Raw genomic sequence first — 16,722 nt, 5'->3', positions numbered from 1 at the left:
AAAAAAAAAAAAAAAAAAAAAAAAAAATAAAATAAAATAAAATAATAAAATAAAAATAAAAGATCACAACTTTTTTCTTTCTAAAATATGTTTTAGGTAAATAACAAAAACAACAACAAATAAAAACAATAATAACATAACTTTTAACAAAAAAGGAAATGATTTAAGCCATTATTTTAGGAAGGAGACAATAACAGATAACATGGACAAATAAAATTCACACCCAAAAAGAACCTGAACACATTCTATGCCATTTACCTCAATAATTTTACATATAAATTAAATTAAAGCAACAACAACAAAAAAGAGTCAAGAGACCCAGGAGGGTTAAAAAATCTCCCGTAGAGCTCCCCCTCATCTGGTGACGTCAGGCTCATTCCCACAATGCCTAGTAACACGCATGCGCGGTGCGGCCGCTATAAAGCTGCTATCTGTGCTCAGAGATGGCGGGCGCCTCCGACCCCCTGGAAGATATGCTCTTTTCAGAGGTGGATGAGAAGGCTGTTAGCGACCTGGTGGGCTCTTTGGAGTCCCAGCTGTCTGGGCAGAGCAACTCCGCGGGGAAAACAGACGAAAACGGAGGCGCTGGCTCTGTGGCCCCTGCTAACCATCACTTAGGAAAAACGCTCCCAGCTCCAGTGAGTACCACAACACTAGAACAACAACAACAACCTGGACGGCGGAATAAACCTGAGATGCGCCAGGAGGTGAACTCTAAGGACGCAAGCCCGGATAAAACTGTCACCTCTCCATCGCTGAGCTGCTCTTCTTCTTTTGGCGAGCCTCCTCCCAGCACTTCGGCTGGCTGTGTGAACGCCACTAGCAGCGGCATTCAATCACATGGAGCATCCATCACACCGCTCACTGCATCTGGCGCGTCAACTTTGGCATCCCCGCAGGACAGCATCAGCACCACATCCAGTCGGAGCGCCAATGTGAGCCAGTGCAAAGGTGAGGCGCCGGCGGAGGCCAGCGCTCCAAGGAAGCGCGTCGCGACGCCGAGAAGGAGCCCCTCGGCGCGGATAAAGAGTTTGAACGGCGCAGCGGTGACGACGAGACGGAGTAGCATCACAGCAGTGACCGACAGCAGCATCATCAGCTCCGTGGACCCGGGCGCAACTCCTCCAAACTCCACTCGATCTGCAATCAACACTTCCACGTTCACTCTGTCCAACGCAAACCTCCCTGTGGGTCAGTCGGCTATTGCTCTGGACCGGGGGACTCCCACCATTGCCTTGCACAGACTCCCGAGTCACATCGTAGCCAGTATTGCCCAGAACGGCAACGGGACCAGCGTTTCGGCGCTGGTCCAGCAGGGTGCTCGGATAGAACCCGCCACATCCTCGTCTCCCACGGGAGATCTGAGCAAGACGGGCACGGACACCGGAGCTTCCAAAACAGACGACTGTCAGTCCAGTATTGTAACGCAAAGCCAGGTTGGTAGTGTGAGCTCTGTAATAAACACTCTATTACCGTCTGCTTCCTGCGCTATCACACCAGCAACAACCACTACAGCAGCTCCTACTACCACCACCACAGTGACCCAGCCTCTGAGCTCCTCTGCAGCAGCTGTGTGTTGCACCGCCATGGCGACCACATCTGTCTGTGGAACTGTCCAGACCACAGCTGTGACCTCCACTATGAGCATGGTCAGGCCCACAGCTCCCTCTCCAACACCTGCCGTGGCCACCCCTTCACTGTCTCAACCCCGTCCAGGGGCCCCAACGCCTCAGAGGATAGTAGCCCCCCAGCTGATTGTCAGACCTTCACAACAGCAGACCACCATTCAGCTTCCCCCTGGCTTTACCATCCCACAGGGTAAGCTTTTATTTCGGAGGGTTGGAGAGAATGTGATTTTTTTTTCTTGGTGTTTAATGTGTTTATGAAATTGTTATTAGGCTTTGTTCTCCACGATTATTGTCTTCCCTTGTAAAGATGTACACTGTAAACTATTTGAAGGTGGTTTAATTTGAAAATAAAGGTCCACCTGCTGCCTTGAAAGTGCAAGTAAAGTCAACTAGAGCATTGTTTTGGTTTTAAAGTTCATCAAGATGATTTAACAACAAAAGGCAAATTGTCTAAATCACGGGTGAGCATTTATGGTATAGTTTATCATTTATTGCATTAAATTTCTTACAGTGATAAGAATTTTTATTTATCATTGTCATGATAAATTCCAAACCATTACTCTCTCTATTGTCAAAATTGCTGTTTTACTATTTCCTCCACTGTTTGTCCAATAAGAGTCTCATAAAATCTGAATTAATTTGTAATATGATTAAATCCAGTACTTTATGCAGTTTAGTTATAAATCACACTTTATGTGTTATCCAACAGGAGTGTATTAGGAAAACACTTCTTTTAAATATAGTTATGCGTTTCAAGAGCAGAACATTTGTGTTTATGGAGCCATGCAGTTAGCCACAAAAGAGGTAATCAATAGCCCTTATCATCATTTTTATTGTTATTAAAACAGTGGCACAATATTGCATGATAAAACTTTCAGTCCATATAGCCCACCCCTCATCTAAATATTATTTTTTAAGCTCTGATAGCTCATTAACCTTCAATTATTAGTAGTTATCGCCTAATACTGTAATTCACACCAAATAAATATTTCACATTATGAAAAGAATCTGCTTTCACCTACCTAAACAAGGATACTTTTCTATTTTACTTTTATTCATATTATGAATTTAATATAACTGCTTGTTTTTAGTCAGTTTTTTAGAGTTTGAATCAACTTGGATGAACAAATAATCTGATCTCATAATGCAATTTGCTTAGAATTATTTTAAATTTAGATCAATAATTTGGTTCTAACAGAACCTCAACAGTGTAAGAAAATTATCCTCAATTATTTCATATTGACAGATGCATTAAAATGAACAAAGTTTTTAAAACACACCAGGTGGGCATGTCAATGTAACACACTTCCATCTCACAGGATACAAAAGCATGCCGCTAAGCGTCTAGGGAAATGGCTCCCACTCCTGGCTTTTTCTTCTTTCAGTTATTATTATGACTGAAAGAAAAAAAAAAACTTGGTTTACTCAACTCCTGGGGATATGACAACATTAATAAAAAGCCAACACAACTTAAAACTGTGAGTTTATTTTTTTATAAACTCACATTTAAGTTAAAAATCTAAAACTTGCAAGATTTCTTTATCTAATTACTAGAAGTTAGTTGACACAACTAAATGCGACTGAAATGCTTTACAGTGCACAACGCATGAGCAAAAATGCATCTTTTGTTGTTGCTCCACAAAGAAAACTATTGCTCCCCTTAACAGTTCATGTAAAACAGCGGCTCTCAAACTTTCCATAGAAAATCCGCAGTAGTTGTTTTTATTATCAGTGTTGTGGCTACCAGCCCAGGATGCCATGCCTTTTGGCGGGGGGCATGCAGCATAAGCTTTGCAAATGTTGCCTTCCTGCCATGTTTTTCTATCACTTATTTATACCCCACTCAGTTGGGAGTGAGCACCTCTTAATGTTGTAGACTGTGAATGACTAATACTGCAAAAACTGCTAAAATTAAATGGCAGTTTCAGTTTTTTTTTTCGGTGCTTCATATGATCACATCTAGTCCAAAAATGAAAAAAATAAATAAATACTTAGACTGGTTAAACCTGAATTGGATTATTCACTTTTTAGACTCGCTTTGAGATTTACGATGCCTTTGGGCTAGCAGGGTTGAAGGAGAGTGGCTCAAAGACAAAAGGATTGCCCAGGGTGCCATTAATGAAATGCCTCTGTACATAATGCTTCACTACATCCAAAGTTTTGCCTTACTGACTTTTTTATTTGTTCTGTTTTGTCATAAAAACAGAAAAAGCATTCCTATCCATTTGAATGCTTGAAGTAAAACAAAATAACCAGGATGGCGCCTTAGTCAGGAAACAAGATTTTCTTCCAACCCTGACCTCAACATCTAAATCAGCCAATCTGCTTGTAAAATAAGGTGATAATTGCAGTAATAAAGTTAATTTGTTCTTTCACAGTGTGTATCTCATTGACAGTTTTTCAGCACACTAATACTGTTAGTAAAGATGTAACTTTAATGCTTAATGGCATAGAATAAAGAAGGGTCATTTGTTATTAGCTTTTATTGCTAATTGTAATTAGCCTGTTCAATAGTTCAGACAGGAAATTCCAGATATAGAGCTGGCCAGTATGGATAAAATATAAAAATACTATTTTTCTTCTTGAAAGGTTGAAGTCTGTTTTTAAAGACTGCATTTGTTTCAACACAAACTTAAAGAACAAATTGAAATATTCAATAAAAATAAAATATTTTTCAGAAATGTCACAAACTAGACAGTAGGCAGCCTCAAGAATTGCTGGACTTTCTGGATTAATAGTAATTCCTTCTCAAGTAACAATATGTTGATGTACAATTCCCATTTGCTGAACTGCTAGAGAGTCTGGAGGGAGCTATATTGGGGTGATGGCAAGGAGGTCTTCCAACCTCAGACGCTTGGAGATTGTTACCAGATCAAATCATCGAAATACCTGAAGAAATATAAAGGGGTTCTGACTAACATAACGCCAGTAAGGATAAGTCTCTTGGTAACTGGTAAATAGTTACCAATTTCTGACTTTTTGTAGTTGGCAATGATCAAAGTACTTGATAATTTTCCTTTAAGCTGCTTTCCTGATGAATGATTTTCTTGCGTAGCATTTCTATTTAGTTGGGCCATTATATTTGGGTAGGGTAGTTGTACTATTCTCTTTACATTACTAGATGATGGATTGAACAGTGATCCATCAGATTTTCAAGTGCTGTATATGGTTTTTCTTTACCTATTTCTGGTTTAAGCTTCTCCACAACCCATTCCTAACCTGTCTGCTGTGTTTCTTGGTTTTCATGATGCTGTTTTTCACTGACAAACCTCTTGGACTTTCATAGAGGAACTGTATTTTTTATTAAGATCTTATAGACTGACTCACAGTGTTTACTAATTCAGGTACTACTCAGTGCTGTTGGCTGCACAGTGTTTTATTTCAGTGTATCAGAGTAAAATATCTGAATGTAAATACATACACAACTGTTGAGAAAGATGTATTATTTTTATTTGACTTAAAAGTTATCTTCTTTTTTCGGTTGGTTTATAAGTTGAAGTGTCTGGCATTTGGGGCTTTAATGTGACAAAAAGTGAAAAAAGTAATAATAATTTTGCAAGGTACTGAATGTTAGATGCCTGTTAGATCAGTTTCACTACCATCAACCAAATATCTTCCTTTCAACTACAAACTTAGTTATGTTTGACAGAACCATTTTGAGCTAATGTCATCTCAAGTCATTTTATAAAAATATTTTATTCCAGTCATACATTCATTTCAGTTGATTCCAGTTATCAAACAATGCAGTCGAGTTCAGTTCGTTATTCAAATTAGTCAAAAAGTTTTTCGTCTAAGGAAACTCCGCAGTTTGCATTGACTCACTGATTTGCTGCATTCACCTCAAATCATGTAGTGACAGTAGACAATCACATGTGTCACTTTTCCAGCATCCCTCATATTGAGCATGCATGTATCAACAGAGAGAGAGAGAAAAAAAACTCCCTTTTAACTGGAAGAAATCTCCAGTAAAACCAGAACCTGGCTCAGTATGAGCGACCATGTGTTAGGACTGATGGGGTTTCAGAAGACATAGCAGATGCACAAGAAAGAAAGAGAATACATTTATATGCTTAAGAAAAGTAAAAAGTCAATGGAAAGAGATGGAGAACGCTTAGTTTTGGCAACATTATTTTTGCCAATGCCTCCAGATGTAGCTTCAATGGCTCTGGCCACCGAATTTAATGGTTCAACTCAGTCGCTCTGAGAGCAGAATGTACAACTTTTCTGTTGTACACTGGAGCATTTTGCTCCAGTCTCACTTCCCATTGATTTTAAATACTTTTAAAATATTTATTTAAAGAATTTCAAATACTCCAGATTTACGGACACATGTTTTGCTTTTCAAATTGAGAATTTGATAGTTTTTCTAAATGGGAAGAATTCGGTGGACATATATTGTTTTCTTTGACATAATTGAGCAGTGTTATTGATTGTGCTACTATTCTTACTTTACTTGTTCATGGTCAGGAGCCAGAAGGGTTTCTGTGCTGCCCTTCCTCCAAGTCATCTGACCTCAGAAATAAATAATTTAATGCCTAACAGTAAGGGTCATATATTCTGACCCTGCAGCTAAAGCGGGGTCAGAATATATGGTCAACTTTGATATTTACAATAAACTTTGACAAATTGTCAATGGTGTAAAAAGAGATGGATTAGTAAATTGTCCAGAGGTCAGAATCAGACAATTTTACCTTAATTGGCTTTTATTGGTCAATGTGTACATGTATTAACTAACAGAAGGCATTTTCTTTGAGGTTGTTGAAAGTGGAAATAAATGTTTTGATGCTTAAATCTAATAATTGTTAAGTTTCTTCATATTCTTTTGATTTCAAAGCTCTCTCTACCGCTATTGGACTACCTGCCGTGCAGTTTTGGCTTTTTTAAGTGTCATAGTTCCTATGTGAAATTTGTTTAAAATCTTAACTGTTAGGTCAGACCTCAAAGAAAAGCCTTACATTCAGACATTAATCTCAACAGTAAATGGGAGGAAAATTGCATGATACAGGAAATACAACAACATAATTGAGGAACGGCCTTTGGCTGTTTCTTACTCATGGCTGTGTTGGTGTGATGAAACATCGATATGACTTAAATGCTAATAGTCGTTCCTCGCTGCCTTGTAGGAATGGTGCTGGTGCGCACTGAATTGGGCCAGTTGGTGTTGGTTCCTCAGCAGGCTTTGGCCCAAGCCCAGGCTCAAGCCCAGGCCCAGAACAACATCTCCCCAAGACCTGCTGCTCCAACAACCGGAACGTCCTTCAGAGTAACAACTCCACAGGTGAGACTCGCCTCCAGAGCTCAGTGCTAGATGCCATGATGCAATGACATCCCTTGTTCTGGTGTGTTATGTATCTGTGGCATGGTCTGCTTTTACACTCACTATCATTTGATTGTGTATAGGTAAGGACAAAAACTGGAAGCATGCTGCTTTTTGGTAACTTTCATATAGATTCATTCAAATAATTTTTTTTAAATCTCATTTTCATTTCTTCAGAAGACATTAGGTTTTTTTCTATGGTTTGATAGTGGAAACGGAAACAACATAGTTTTGTTTGAGTTGAGAAACGGATCGGTGTTCAAAGTATTAAAAAATGCAATAATGCAACTAGTAATTAAAAAAAAAATTTTTTTAAATTAATTTGTTAGGATTGTTGGTCTGTAAATGTAGCTACACTTGAATCAAACAGACCTTGATCTTCTTTTTAATCCATATTAACCTTATTAAAGAAAGTGCTAATGACATGCCCAATATTCTCATTTAAGGAATTTATTGCTGTCAAGCATTGTCCTGATACAGTCTGAAAAGGTGGACGTGTTTTTTTTTTTGGTTTTTTTTTTAACATTGATCGACATATTGGGACATCACAGTCAGGCCCCCCTTCATGCCAAATTATAACCACCTTATAATCTCCAATATCTCTTGACATTTGAACTTACTGGATCACAAAAATTTTAGGAAACATTATTTTTCTGTGAAGACTTTTGTATCCCTGCAGCACTCTTTGCGCTCAACACGTCGTTTCTCCTTTTTCCATAAGAAGCATGTGGGAACCAAGTAAATCAATACAGCGCCACCCTGAATTGCTGCTAATTTGAGGTCTGCTAAGCTAACATATCCAATGCAACAGACAATCATGATAGTGGTTAAATTAATTTCAACTTTACATTTATTTCTTGTAGCAGCTGCTTTGTGTGGAACAAAAAGTGACCTATGTAACACTTGTAAAGTGTAACCCACATATCTTCATTTCATTGCAGCTTAAGGTTCATTTTTGTATTATTTTAGGGGATACAGCCATTTTTAACTCTTGAGAGCAAGCTTGATCACAGCTAAAGTGTAACTCAATGTCTTTAGCTCTGCATAATCTGAGTTAATCTCACAGTTGGTGACCTTTGTGAAAACAAATTTGACTGATTGAATTTGATGAACGTTGATCTTTTTTCACACTGTTGAGCCTGACCCCTGTGAATAAATGCGCAGCTTAACTCTAGTTGTTAATTACAGTGTGATTGATATCTTAAAACGCCTAATTAGAACAAATTGATATACTTGATTATTTTATCCATAAATTCAATTGAGATTAATTGGTGAATTAACATCTCAAGGCTTCATAATGACTCCACGGGGTCCTCTCATAAAAATTTAACGGGTTGCTGAATCATTAATAGGAATTTGATTATTATCACCTGTGGATACATCATTCATTTGGAAGCTGGAACTTATGCTTCTGGGTGCACACCTTTGGAAAGTAATAGTGTTCAATTACAAGGTAGGTAAATGTTTAGGTCCTCTAAGTTCAGATTAATTTTACTGACACAGAGCACCTGCCAGGTAAATAAATGTTTTTATGATTCAGAACAAACCATTTAGAATTTTCTCAGTCATTTATTGTGTGTGTTTTTTATTTTCTAATAATAATGTTATTGGTCAAATCTAAAGCTTCTGTTATTACTTTAAATTATATATGAGGATCTGCAGACCATAAATATCTCCAAAAGTATTTATCTCTCAATAAATACAATCTAATTTCTTGGTTATTTGTTTATTTAGGGAATTGTATATCCCTTGATTTTTCACCAAGATGAAAATAGTTTCCATCCCTGTTCACTACTGTGGGAGACATACATAATTAAAGTGTTATTATTGTTACTTGAGCTATTTCTTTGACTTACAGTTTTTCTGCTATTTGAAGAATATAAGCATCACAAATTGTATGTTATTTTTGACTGGTTGTTGAATAATTAGTTTAAAAAGGATGAAAAACATTTTCTCTTTGTAGAAGCCTGACACCCCAAGAGCAACACAGTCTTTTGACTCTCACTTTCTACTTGTGTTTTGAATCTGTATGTTTTTTTTTGTTTCCCTTCAGTATGTCCAGTAAAGACACACACATGCATACCTATTGGATTAAAGACCTCTTTTTTTGACAAAATGTGTGGCATATGAAGGAGCTTAAAGGGGCTTGACGAGCGAGAGCTTGCTGCTCTTACAGTATGATGAAAACACAAAATAAAATCCAGGGTAACCACTTGTCTTCAGAAGTGAGTATACCGTTTATTGTATGTCGGCCTTTTAATATTAATGAGCAAACCGCACTGTAGTGACCTAAGAACACACAACACAGGGCAGGGATAAAGTGTTTGAAAGGTTCAAAACAGATTTATGGGGAAAAACAATGTCCCAAGTCGTAAAAACCTCTTTGGAGCAAGTGTTGTGTTAAAACAGGAAACAGCCAAAATATTCATAGGTGTGAGAATTGTGGAGTGGTTGAATAGTAGCCATGAGCTTCAGAGAACTTTTTTTGAAGTGTAACAAGAAATTAAACTGTATTGTTTTCCTTCTGCTTCCACTTCAGTCTAATCTTCAATCAATAAAAAACATTGAAGTTTGTAGTTGTGATGTTTTAAAAGTAACTGCAAAGACAAAACATTGACAGTAGAGGGCAGCATTTCATTACTTAATTTTTCCAGTCTGGTTCGTCCTGCATTTATTCTCTTACAATTACGATTATCTGTTCCTCCTAATTTCTGTGCATCCTCAAGATAAGACAATATTTTGGTTTTATATCGTAATGCTTTATATTAAAAGTCAGTGAAAGCTAAAGCAGATTGTATCTGGGGAAATAGAAGAAGGTGGTAGAACTGACATAAAATGTTCAAAAACGCATCCTCTGGTTGGGTTCTTATGCAGAATGCCAAATATCAGGGTTTAAAATTCAGAAATGTAACTTTTTGGTGTATAATACAACCTTGCAGGTAGTTCTGCTTCTTCAAAGAATAAACTGTTATGCTTTTTGGCATTGAGTAGTTGTTCTCATTAAATGTTTTCACCTAAATATTCATGAGGAAAAACTGTTAAATGTTAGACAGTAAGTTGGTCAGGGTGTTGTGGATAGAAATCTGTACCAGTTCAGAGCAAAACTTTGCTTCTAGCCAGCCAACCTGCCTCCATCCTGACATGCTCCGCTCAAAAGAGACTCGCAGATTGTCGTCGCCTCTCCCAGTCACTCTGTTGACAAATTAGTGGGCCGCGGCGTTGCCATCTCAACAGGAAAAGCAGTAGCTGCGAAATGAAAGGGAATGGTGTTTATTCCCAGAGCTCAACCCCTCTGTCGGCCTGTCACTCTTCCTATGAGCCCGAGGGGAGAAACGGAAGGCATCCTGAGCTTCCTTCCTTCCATACCTGTTAAATCATTCATCATCCAACTGCCTGATTATTTTAAAAAGCTAACAAGGCTTTGGTTCTCCAGTGTGCTCAAGTGGGAGTGAAAGTGAACACGAGTGGGGCATAGCTGGGGGTGGGATGCACCCCGTAGCTCCTACCTCCCCCCCATTCATCCGTCATACACTGACTTCCCCCAACTCTTTAGCTCTACAAAACTTTTAGTGGAGGGGAAACTCCCTCCTCCTTTTCTTATCCTACTTCTGCACTGAAAAACTGCCCATGTTTTCACTGTGTGCATGGAACTGCAGTTTAGATGAGTGTAAAACTGAACAATGTATTGGATCACTATATCAATATTTGCTTGGATGAAATTGTAATTGTATTTGAAGGGTCATTCATACTATGAATACCATTACTATATATACCAATTGGATGCTCTCTGACTTCCCTTAATATACATACTGTCTACATTTGTAAGTTGCCAAAATTCAGAGTAAACTGCACCACATTTCAATATTCATCAAAAGTATTGCAATTACATGTTTTCCTAATATTGTACAGCCCTATTTGAGCCTGAATTTGGAAGCACGTGTGTTTGTGGAGGTATTTCTTTGACTTCTTAGTCTTGTCTGGGTACCAGAGGTCAGAGCAGAAGGCCTCCTTGGTTCTCTTGGCCAGGAGTTGGGCTATATAGTAGCGTGGTGTCTCACTTCCCCCACTTATTGCTTTCCCTGGCTTACAAGGAAGACAGATCCAGCTGAAAACAAACAAACATACAAAAAAAAAACAAGACTTTATATCCAAAGTAAAGGAGCCACCATTAACAGTTTTAAAACAAGCTACAGCTGGCAGAATGTCTATTAGGTTGGCAACAAGAGCAAACAGTCCAACTAATTATTTGGCCAATATTAACTTATGCTAATTATGTTATTCTCTATTTATATTTTTACAAGATTATTTGTCAATATCAAATGAACAATTAATCTTCCAGATAACACTTTCAGAGCAGTAATAACCACAATATGTTTGGGTGGACAAAATGTGGTTTTTCTGTTTTTAAATGGAAGCAGTTAGATCATGTTCTTTACTTGTATGAAGGTTTTTGTGAGTAAATACTGTGAAACAGTCATCTTATTCTAAATAATAAGCTGAAGTAAAAACACAGCTTTGCATGGCTAAAAAGTGTTTTCAAACAATTAGTCATTTACGTAAGATGAAATAGTTATAATTTCTCTTTCATGTCAGGGATTTTCTTCAAACGAGTATAAAGAAATTTAGATTCCCAGACTTAAAACAGAAAGATCAGAAGATTTAAACCGTCTTCCTGTGATGCAAGCTGTCAAACTGCTAGAAGAGTGAATTGCTTTACAGACAGGGGTCCCATCATCTAATAAAGACATTTTTTTCATTTGAGCTTTGATGGAGGAAACAGATTACTTCACCCTGCCTTTAAGATTATTCCAGCGTTCCAGTACAACATGCTTTATTCCACAATTTCCTTCCATTTCCACACATAACCTGATGGGAACAGCCAGTGCCTGCATGACATCCTAATTCACTGCAACTTGGCTTTGTGTCAGTCTTTACCGCCACCATCATGCTTACACCATCTTCTCTCCTCCTTGTGACTTTTCTCTACGTGTCTGCGAGGCACGCTCCGGCTTTTTCCTTATCCTGTTGCTCTTTTTCTTTCCAGCAGTCTCCTTCAACTTCTTTGACCACAAGGCCGTGCCCTTTGACCCCGGCCAAGATGGCACCGTCTCCCTCTCCCACATCTTCCAGCCCTGCCCTCCAGACCTCTTCCTCCTCTTCTTCCTCCTCCTCCTCTTGTCCTGCACTCCGCCCTGTGAGCTAACACTCCTCGAATGATGAATTCATGTTTTATTCCTGCAGCCGTCCCGATAACTCATGTTAAGAAACAATGTAGCTTTGTTTTAGAGGTTTTGAGAGGATGTTTTGCATAAATTATGCTTGGAATTTTTTTTTTCTCTCTAAGGAAAATCAAAATTTATTTATTATGCTTTCTAAAATATCTTACCAATAAGTTCTTTTTAGCTTTTGGTTCTAAACTGTTTTACATTTTAGTTTGCATTTCGTGAAGAAGGACGGTGCATTCATGTCTTTTTCAGAGGTGATTGTGTTGTTTCCTTCAGAGCTTCTTGATGCAGTGCTGGGTGCACTTCAATATCTGCTTTTTCTTGTCAATCATTCATGCACTTAGTATTAAATAAAATATAAAAAACAGCACTACCGCAGAGGCTGTAGTGTTATGCCGGTAAGGTGGTGCCAGCCATGAGTGAGCATCAAGCATAGGTTTAATAGATAACTCTGTTTCCAAGCTTCTTGCTTGTCGCTGCCTCCACTTTCCTCCTCCTTTTTTCCTCCTTTTCTGTTAAAAGATGTCCGCTGAAGTCAGGAGACCAGATGTGACAGGAGTGCTGTGGCGCCTGCCTCCTGTTCTCTGTGGCCTTGCTGCGAGCAAAGCGTCACGTCCTGTTTGTCTCTCTGTCTCTTCCTTGCTCTTCCAGAAGGGCCCTGTGGCACCGACCGTGGCAGTGACGGCTCCGCAGCAGACGCCCATGGTCATGACCCCCCAGGCCCAGGCCCAGCCTACCTCCCAGCCAGCGGCACAGACGCAGACGAGCGTCGCAGCGGCCCCTGGAGCTCCGGTCGTGTCCCAGGTCTGTTCTCCGCCGTTTCCCAGGAGGCCAGCGTTGTTCCTGGCTGGTTCCTGGCATGGACAAGGAGTCTCACACATGCTCACAAACATTTGCACCCATGCATTCACACTAGTGCATACCCAAGGACATGCAGCCAACATGAACTCTTGCTTGTTTGTAAGGCTGAAATTATTAAGCAGATTAATAGTGATGAAATGGTTATTGAAACAATCATCAAATAATTTAGTAATTGATTAATCTTTAACTGGAGTCAAAAAAGACCAACTGCTGAAAGAGGAATATTTTCAATGAAATAATTACCAAGCTTACCATCTTTTGTATTTAAGATAAGAAAACAAAAAAACATTTGTCTGTAAATGGATTCTTGCTAAAACTTCACAAGAGCCATAGTCTTAGCTTCAGCAGTTCAAATTCTGTAAAACAAAGTTTCCTATTAAGGACCTTTTGCTATCTAATTGTTAACCGATAATACAAAAAAATAATACACTGTATTGATTTTTTTTTATCTGCAGATGCATCTTTTGCTACAAATGATCAAGCATACACAAAGAAATGACATGTTATTGCATTATAAAATGTTGATTTTCTTATTTCCGTAAGGGATTGATGTATTTATAATGTTGTATAAAACAAGGATTAAATGAAAAATCTTCATAATGTGCCTATTTTTTTGCTGACAGATTATGAGAGTAATCAATAAGTTATTCAGTTACTAAAATAATCGCTAGTTGCAGACATACCTTTAAGCAATCGGGAAAGTTACTCATGAACACACGGAAACATACTTTTAATGCAAACAGATCCGCACTAGTGCATAAACATCCATGTGACCAGTAGTATGATTAGAAACATTCAAAATGTCAGCAACTATCAGCTTAGATAGACATATTCTATTCTATGTAATTATAGATAGAATAGCTTCATCTTTATTTTCTAATGTAATTCAATTTATATATATTTTTTAAACATGGTAAAAATATTGACTGTGTTTTACAGGAGATGCAAGAAAATGTGAAGAAGTGTAAGAATTTCCTGGCTACACTTATCAAGCTGGCGTCTCACAACTCTCCGTCTCCTGAGACTTCCAAGAACGTCAAAGCTCTGGTTCAGGATCTGTTGGTGGGTGTGAGAAACCAAACAAACTGTATTGTCTTCATTATTACATAAAGTGTACAGCAGCTCTCTTTAATATGGCAGCTATTAATAAAATGGTTTTTCTTGAACATCTGAATAACTTCACATGGTAAATAGCATCATTCAACTAGTCAGCTTTGACCTTTTGTGTGTTTTGTATTGAATATTTCCAACCTATAGATGGCAGCATGAAACTTTTTCCAAAATCTACTTTCTGAGCTCATGAATTTTCAACCTTCGTTTTAGATTATACTTTAAAGTTTTAGGATGGGGATTTGAAAAGCTTATCGTCTTTGCAACTGTTTGGGTGTCAACATATTATGCCCAAATGACTGTTAATCTGCCTGGTTCTTGTTTCTCTCCTTTCTACCCGACAGGATGCCAAGATTGAACCAGAAGAGTTCACCAGCAGGCTGCAGACTGAGCTCAAGTCGTCTCCTCAGCCTTACCTGGTGCCTTTTCTCAAGGTGGGGTTTTTCTTTGGGGATGTATTTTTAATCTAGCAATTAAAATTAAAAGGCTAAGAGAGATTTATTCTGGTATTAATAGGTGCAGCAGACATTTCTATGAAGTGTTTTACATTTTCTACATTACGACCACAAAGTTAATTTTATTTGGAATTTCTGTAACAGACCAACAAGTAGCTCACAGGTATGAAATGGAAGGAAGAGTGCACTTAGTTTTGAATTATTATCACAAGTAAATATCAAATGTGTATGGTATGTTTGATACGCATGCGCCACTTTGTCATAATTTAATAAATAATGATAAAACAACCAGTGTACCCAGCTGGTGAACTTGTTGTTGCAGCTGTATATGCTGCTTTGTGTTGCTGCGTGACTGCAATCTTCATGACCTCCCTGTGTGCGTCAACAGAAGAGCCTCCCGGCCCTGAGGCTGTCTTTGCTGAACAGTCAGCAGTCCCTGACCCAGCCCCTGCAGCAGGGAGTCAAACCAGCAGCCGGCGGCACCCCTCCTGCCATGGTAGCTGGGCCAGCTGTCCGCATACGCCACCCTAACAGCGTCAGCACCACTGCGGGTGCCAGTGTGCTGCCCGCTGGGACCGTCGGACATGCAGCTGCCATGGTACGTACAGAGCAGAGCTGTGCTCCGGTGCAAACACAAACACGACAGCCATGTTCACAAGCATGGCTGTGAACATGGGTCCAATTTAAATTGAACTGAAGCCCTCAGTGACTCATGAGAAGAAAACGCTTATAGTGTTGTTTTCTTGACATCTTGAATTCATTAAATGGGTATGAGGAAATCCTTTGGATCACTGTTATATCATTAGTTATCGGTTGATGGGTTTTTATATCAAGCTGTATTGTTTTGCTGGAGAATGTAGAATTATGTGATTTAATGACTCATATCTAAGAGTGAGTTTGGTAATGACGCAATAAATAAATGGACCTCAACAATTTCCAGAGAAACCAAATACTTTCTGTTCTGGTATCATTCTAGCTAGATATTTGACCACTTTTTTTTTTATCAGAAGTGGTAAAGTTCATTCAAATTTGTGGGTTTCCTGGCACAAATGCTGGGTTTTAAGCAGTTTCTACATTTTTATTCTTGCTAGGGTTAGGGTCATCCCACAATGCTAATATTATTCAAAAATCAGTTTTCTTGTGTTTTTTCATCATTGTCTGGCTGGAACACCCAGTTCTGTCCAAGTTTCAATATTCTGACCCAAACTTCTGCTGTCTGAGGAAAGAAAGTTGGTTAGGATCTTGAGGAAGTCAATATGCCTTCTGGAGAAAATGAGACATAAGTATTATTTGAGACAAAAGTTGAGTCATTTGATCCCATGACAAGAAATATGTTGGGAGGTGTCAAGATGAAACATTCAGTGGAAAAAAACATGTCACCAGCTTCCAAGCATGATGATGGCAGTATCATGCTAAGGGTCGTAATGGTACTGATGCATTGCACAAAGTGGGTAAAATATAAACCAAAGACTAAACCTCTAAAACCTTGAGCTTCTTTCCAAATCAACAGTTGGATAATGCAAATCATCCAACTGTAATCAACAGGTCTATGATTACAAACACATATCAGAACTTAACAGCGCTTAAATAAAATTTCATTACATTTCACTGAGTTTAAACATGACATAATAGACAGCTGGAAAACAGAATATTAATAATAGGTTTCATTCTTTTTTGCTGCTCTCAAAGCTTGAAATCTTTGCAAAATTCAAATCATGCAGGTGTCAAATGGGTATCACTCTGTTTGCTGGTCTCCTGCAACTACAGGATCTCCTTTAAGAGTCAAACTTTTTAATGTATCTAATAACACAGAAAGACTGCTTCTTGTCAGCCACATGAAGGTCAGTCAAATCACCACTCCACTTGTCTCCAACAATCAGTGAGAATGTTTCCAGATTGAACAGAAATAGATTGTAGTTGGAAGGCCCAAATGTGGCTGTTCTAAAGTTGAATATTTAGAGTTTGCAGATGACATTTATAGTGTGTTCACAATTATTAGACAAGAGAGCAATTTGGCCATATTATCATTTTATGCATACTAGCCGCGCTCGATAAACTTGGATGGTTATTGGGTTTAAGCTTATCAGGTGATGTGTATTTGTGTAATAAAGGAAGGTGTGGCCTAA

General features: G+C 38.5%; 1 protein-coding gene across 7 annotated transcripts in view; it reads left to right on the top strand.

The window, feature by feature from the left end:
* Positions 1–442: 442 nt before the first annotated feature.
* The window catches only part of LOC129364189 (transcription initiation factor TFIID subunit 4-like), a 93,850-nt gene continuing 77,570 nt past the window's right edge, over positions 443–16,722 (top strand). For 5 of the 7 annotated variants that reach the window (XR_008606413.1, XR_008606414.1, XR_008606415.1 and 2 more), the window contains exons 1-7: positions 443–1,818; positions 6,752–6,906; positions 11,990–12,139; positions 12,822–12,974; positions 13,971–14,093; positions 14,486–14,575; positions 14,985–15,194. Coding sequence is in view for 4 of the 7 variants with exons in the window: in XM_055036677.1 (XP_054892652.1) it covers positions 444–1,818; positions 6,752–6,906; positions 11,990–12,139; positions 12,822–12,974; positions 13,971–14,093; positions 14,486–14,575; positions 14,985–15,194 (2,256 nt within the window). In the remaining 3 variants the exon portion in view is untranslated. The remainder of the gene's footprint in view (positions 1,819–6,751; positions 6,907–11,989; positions 12,140–12,821; positions 12,975–13,970; positions 14,094–14,485; positions 14,576–14,984; positions 15,195–16,722) is intronic. The other 2 variants (XM_055036678.1, XM_055036679.1) reach the window with 2 other exon arrangements.

This window comes from Poeciliopsis prolifica, unplaced genomic scaffold (assembly GCF_027474105.1).
Source record: "Poeciliopsis prolifica strain line A6 unplaced genomic scaffold, Auburn_PproV2 SCAFFOLD011, whole genome shotgun sequence".
NCBI classification, from domain to species: domain Eukaryota; kingdom Metazoa; phylum Chordata; class Actinopteri; order Cyprinodontiformes; family Poeciliidae; genus Poeciliopsis; species Poeciliopsis prolifica.
Note: the sequence above shows the minus strand (reverse complement) of the source record. Positions and strands in the feature narration are given on the sequence as shown.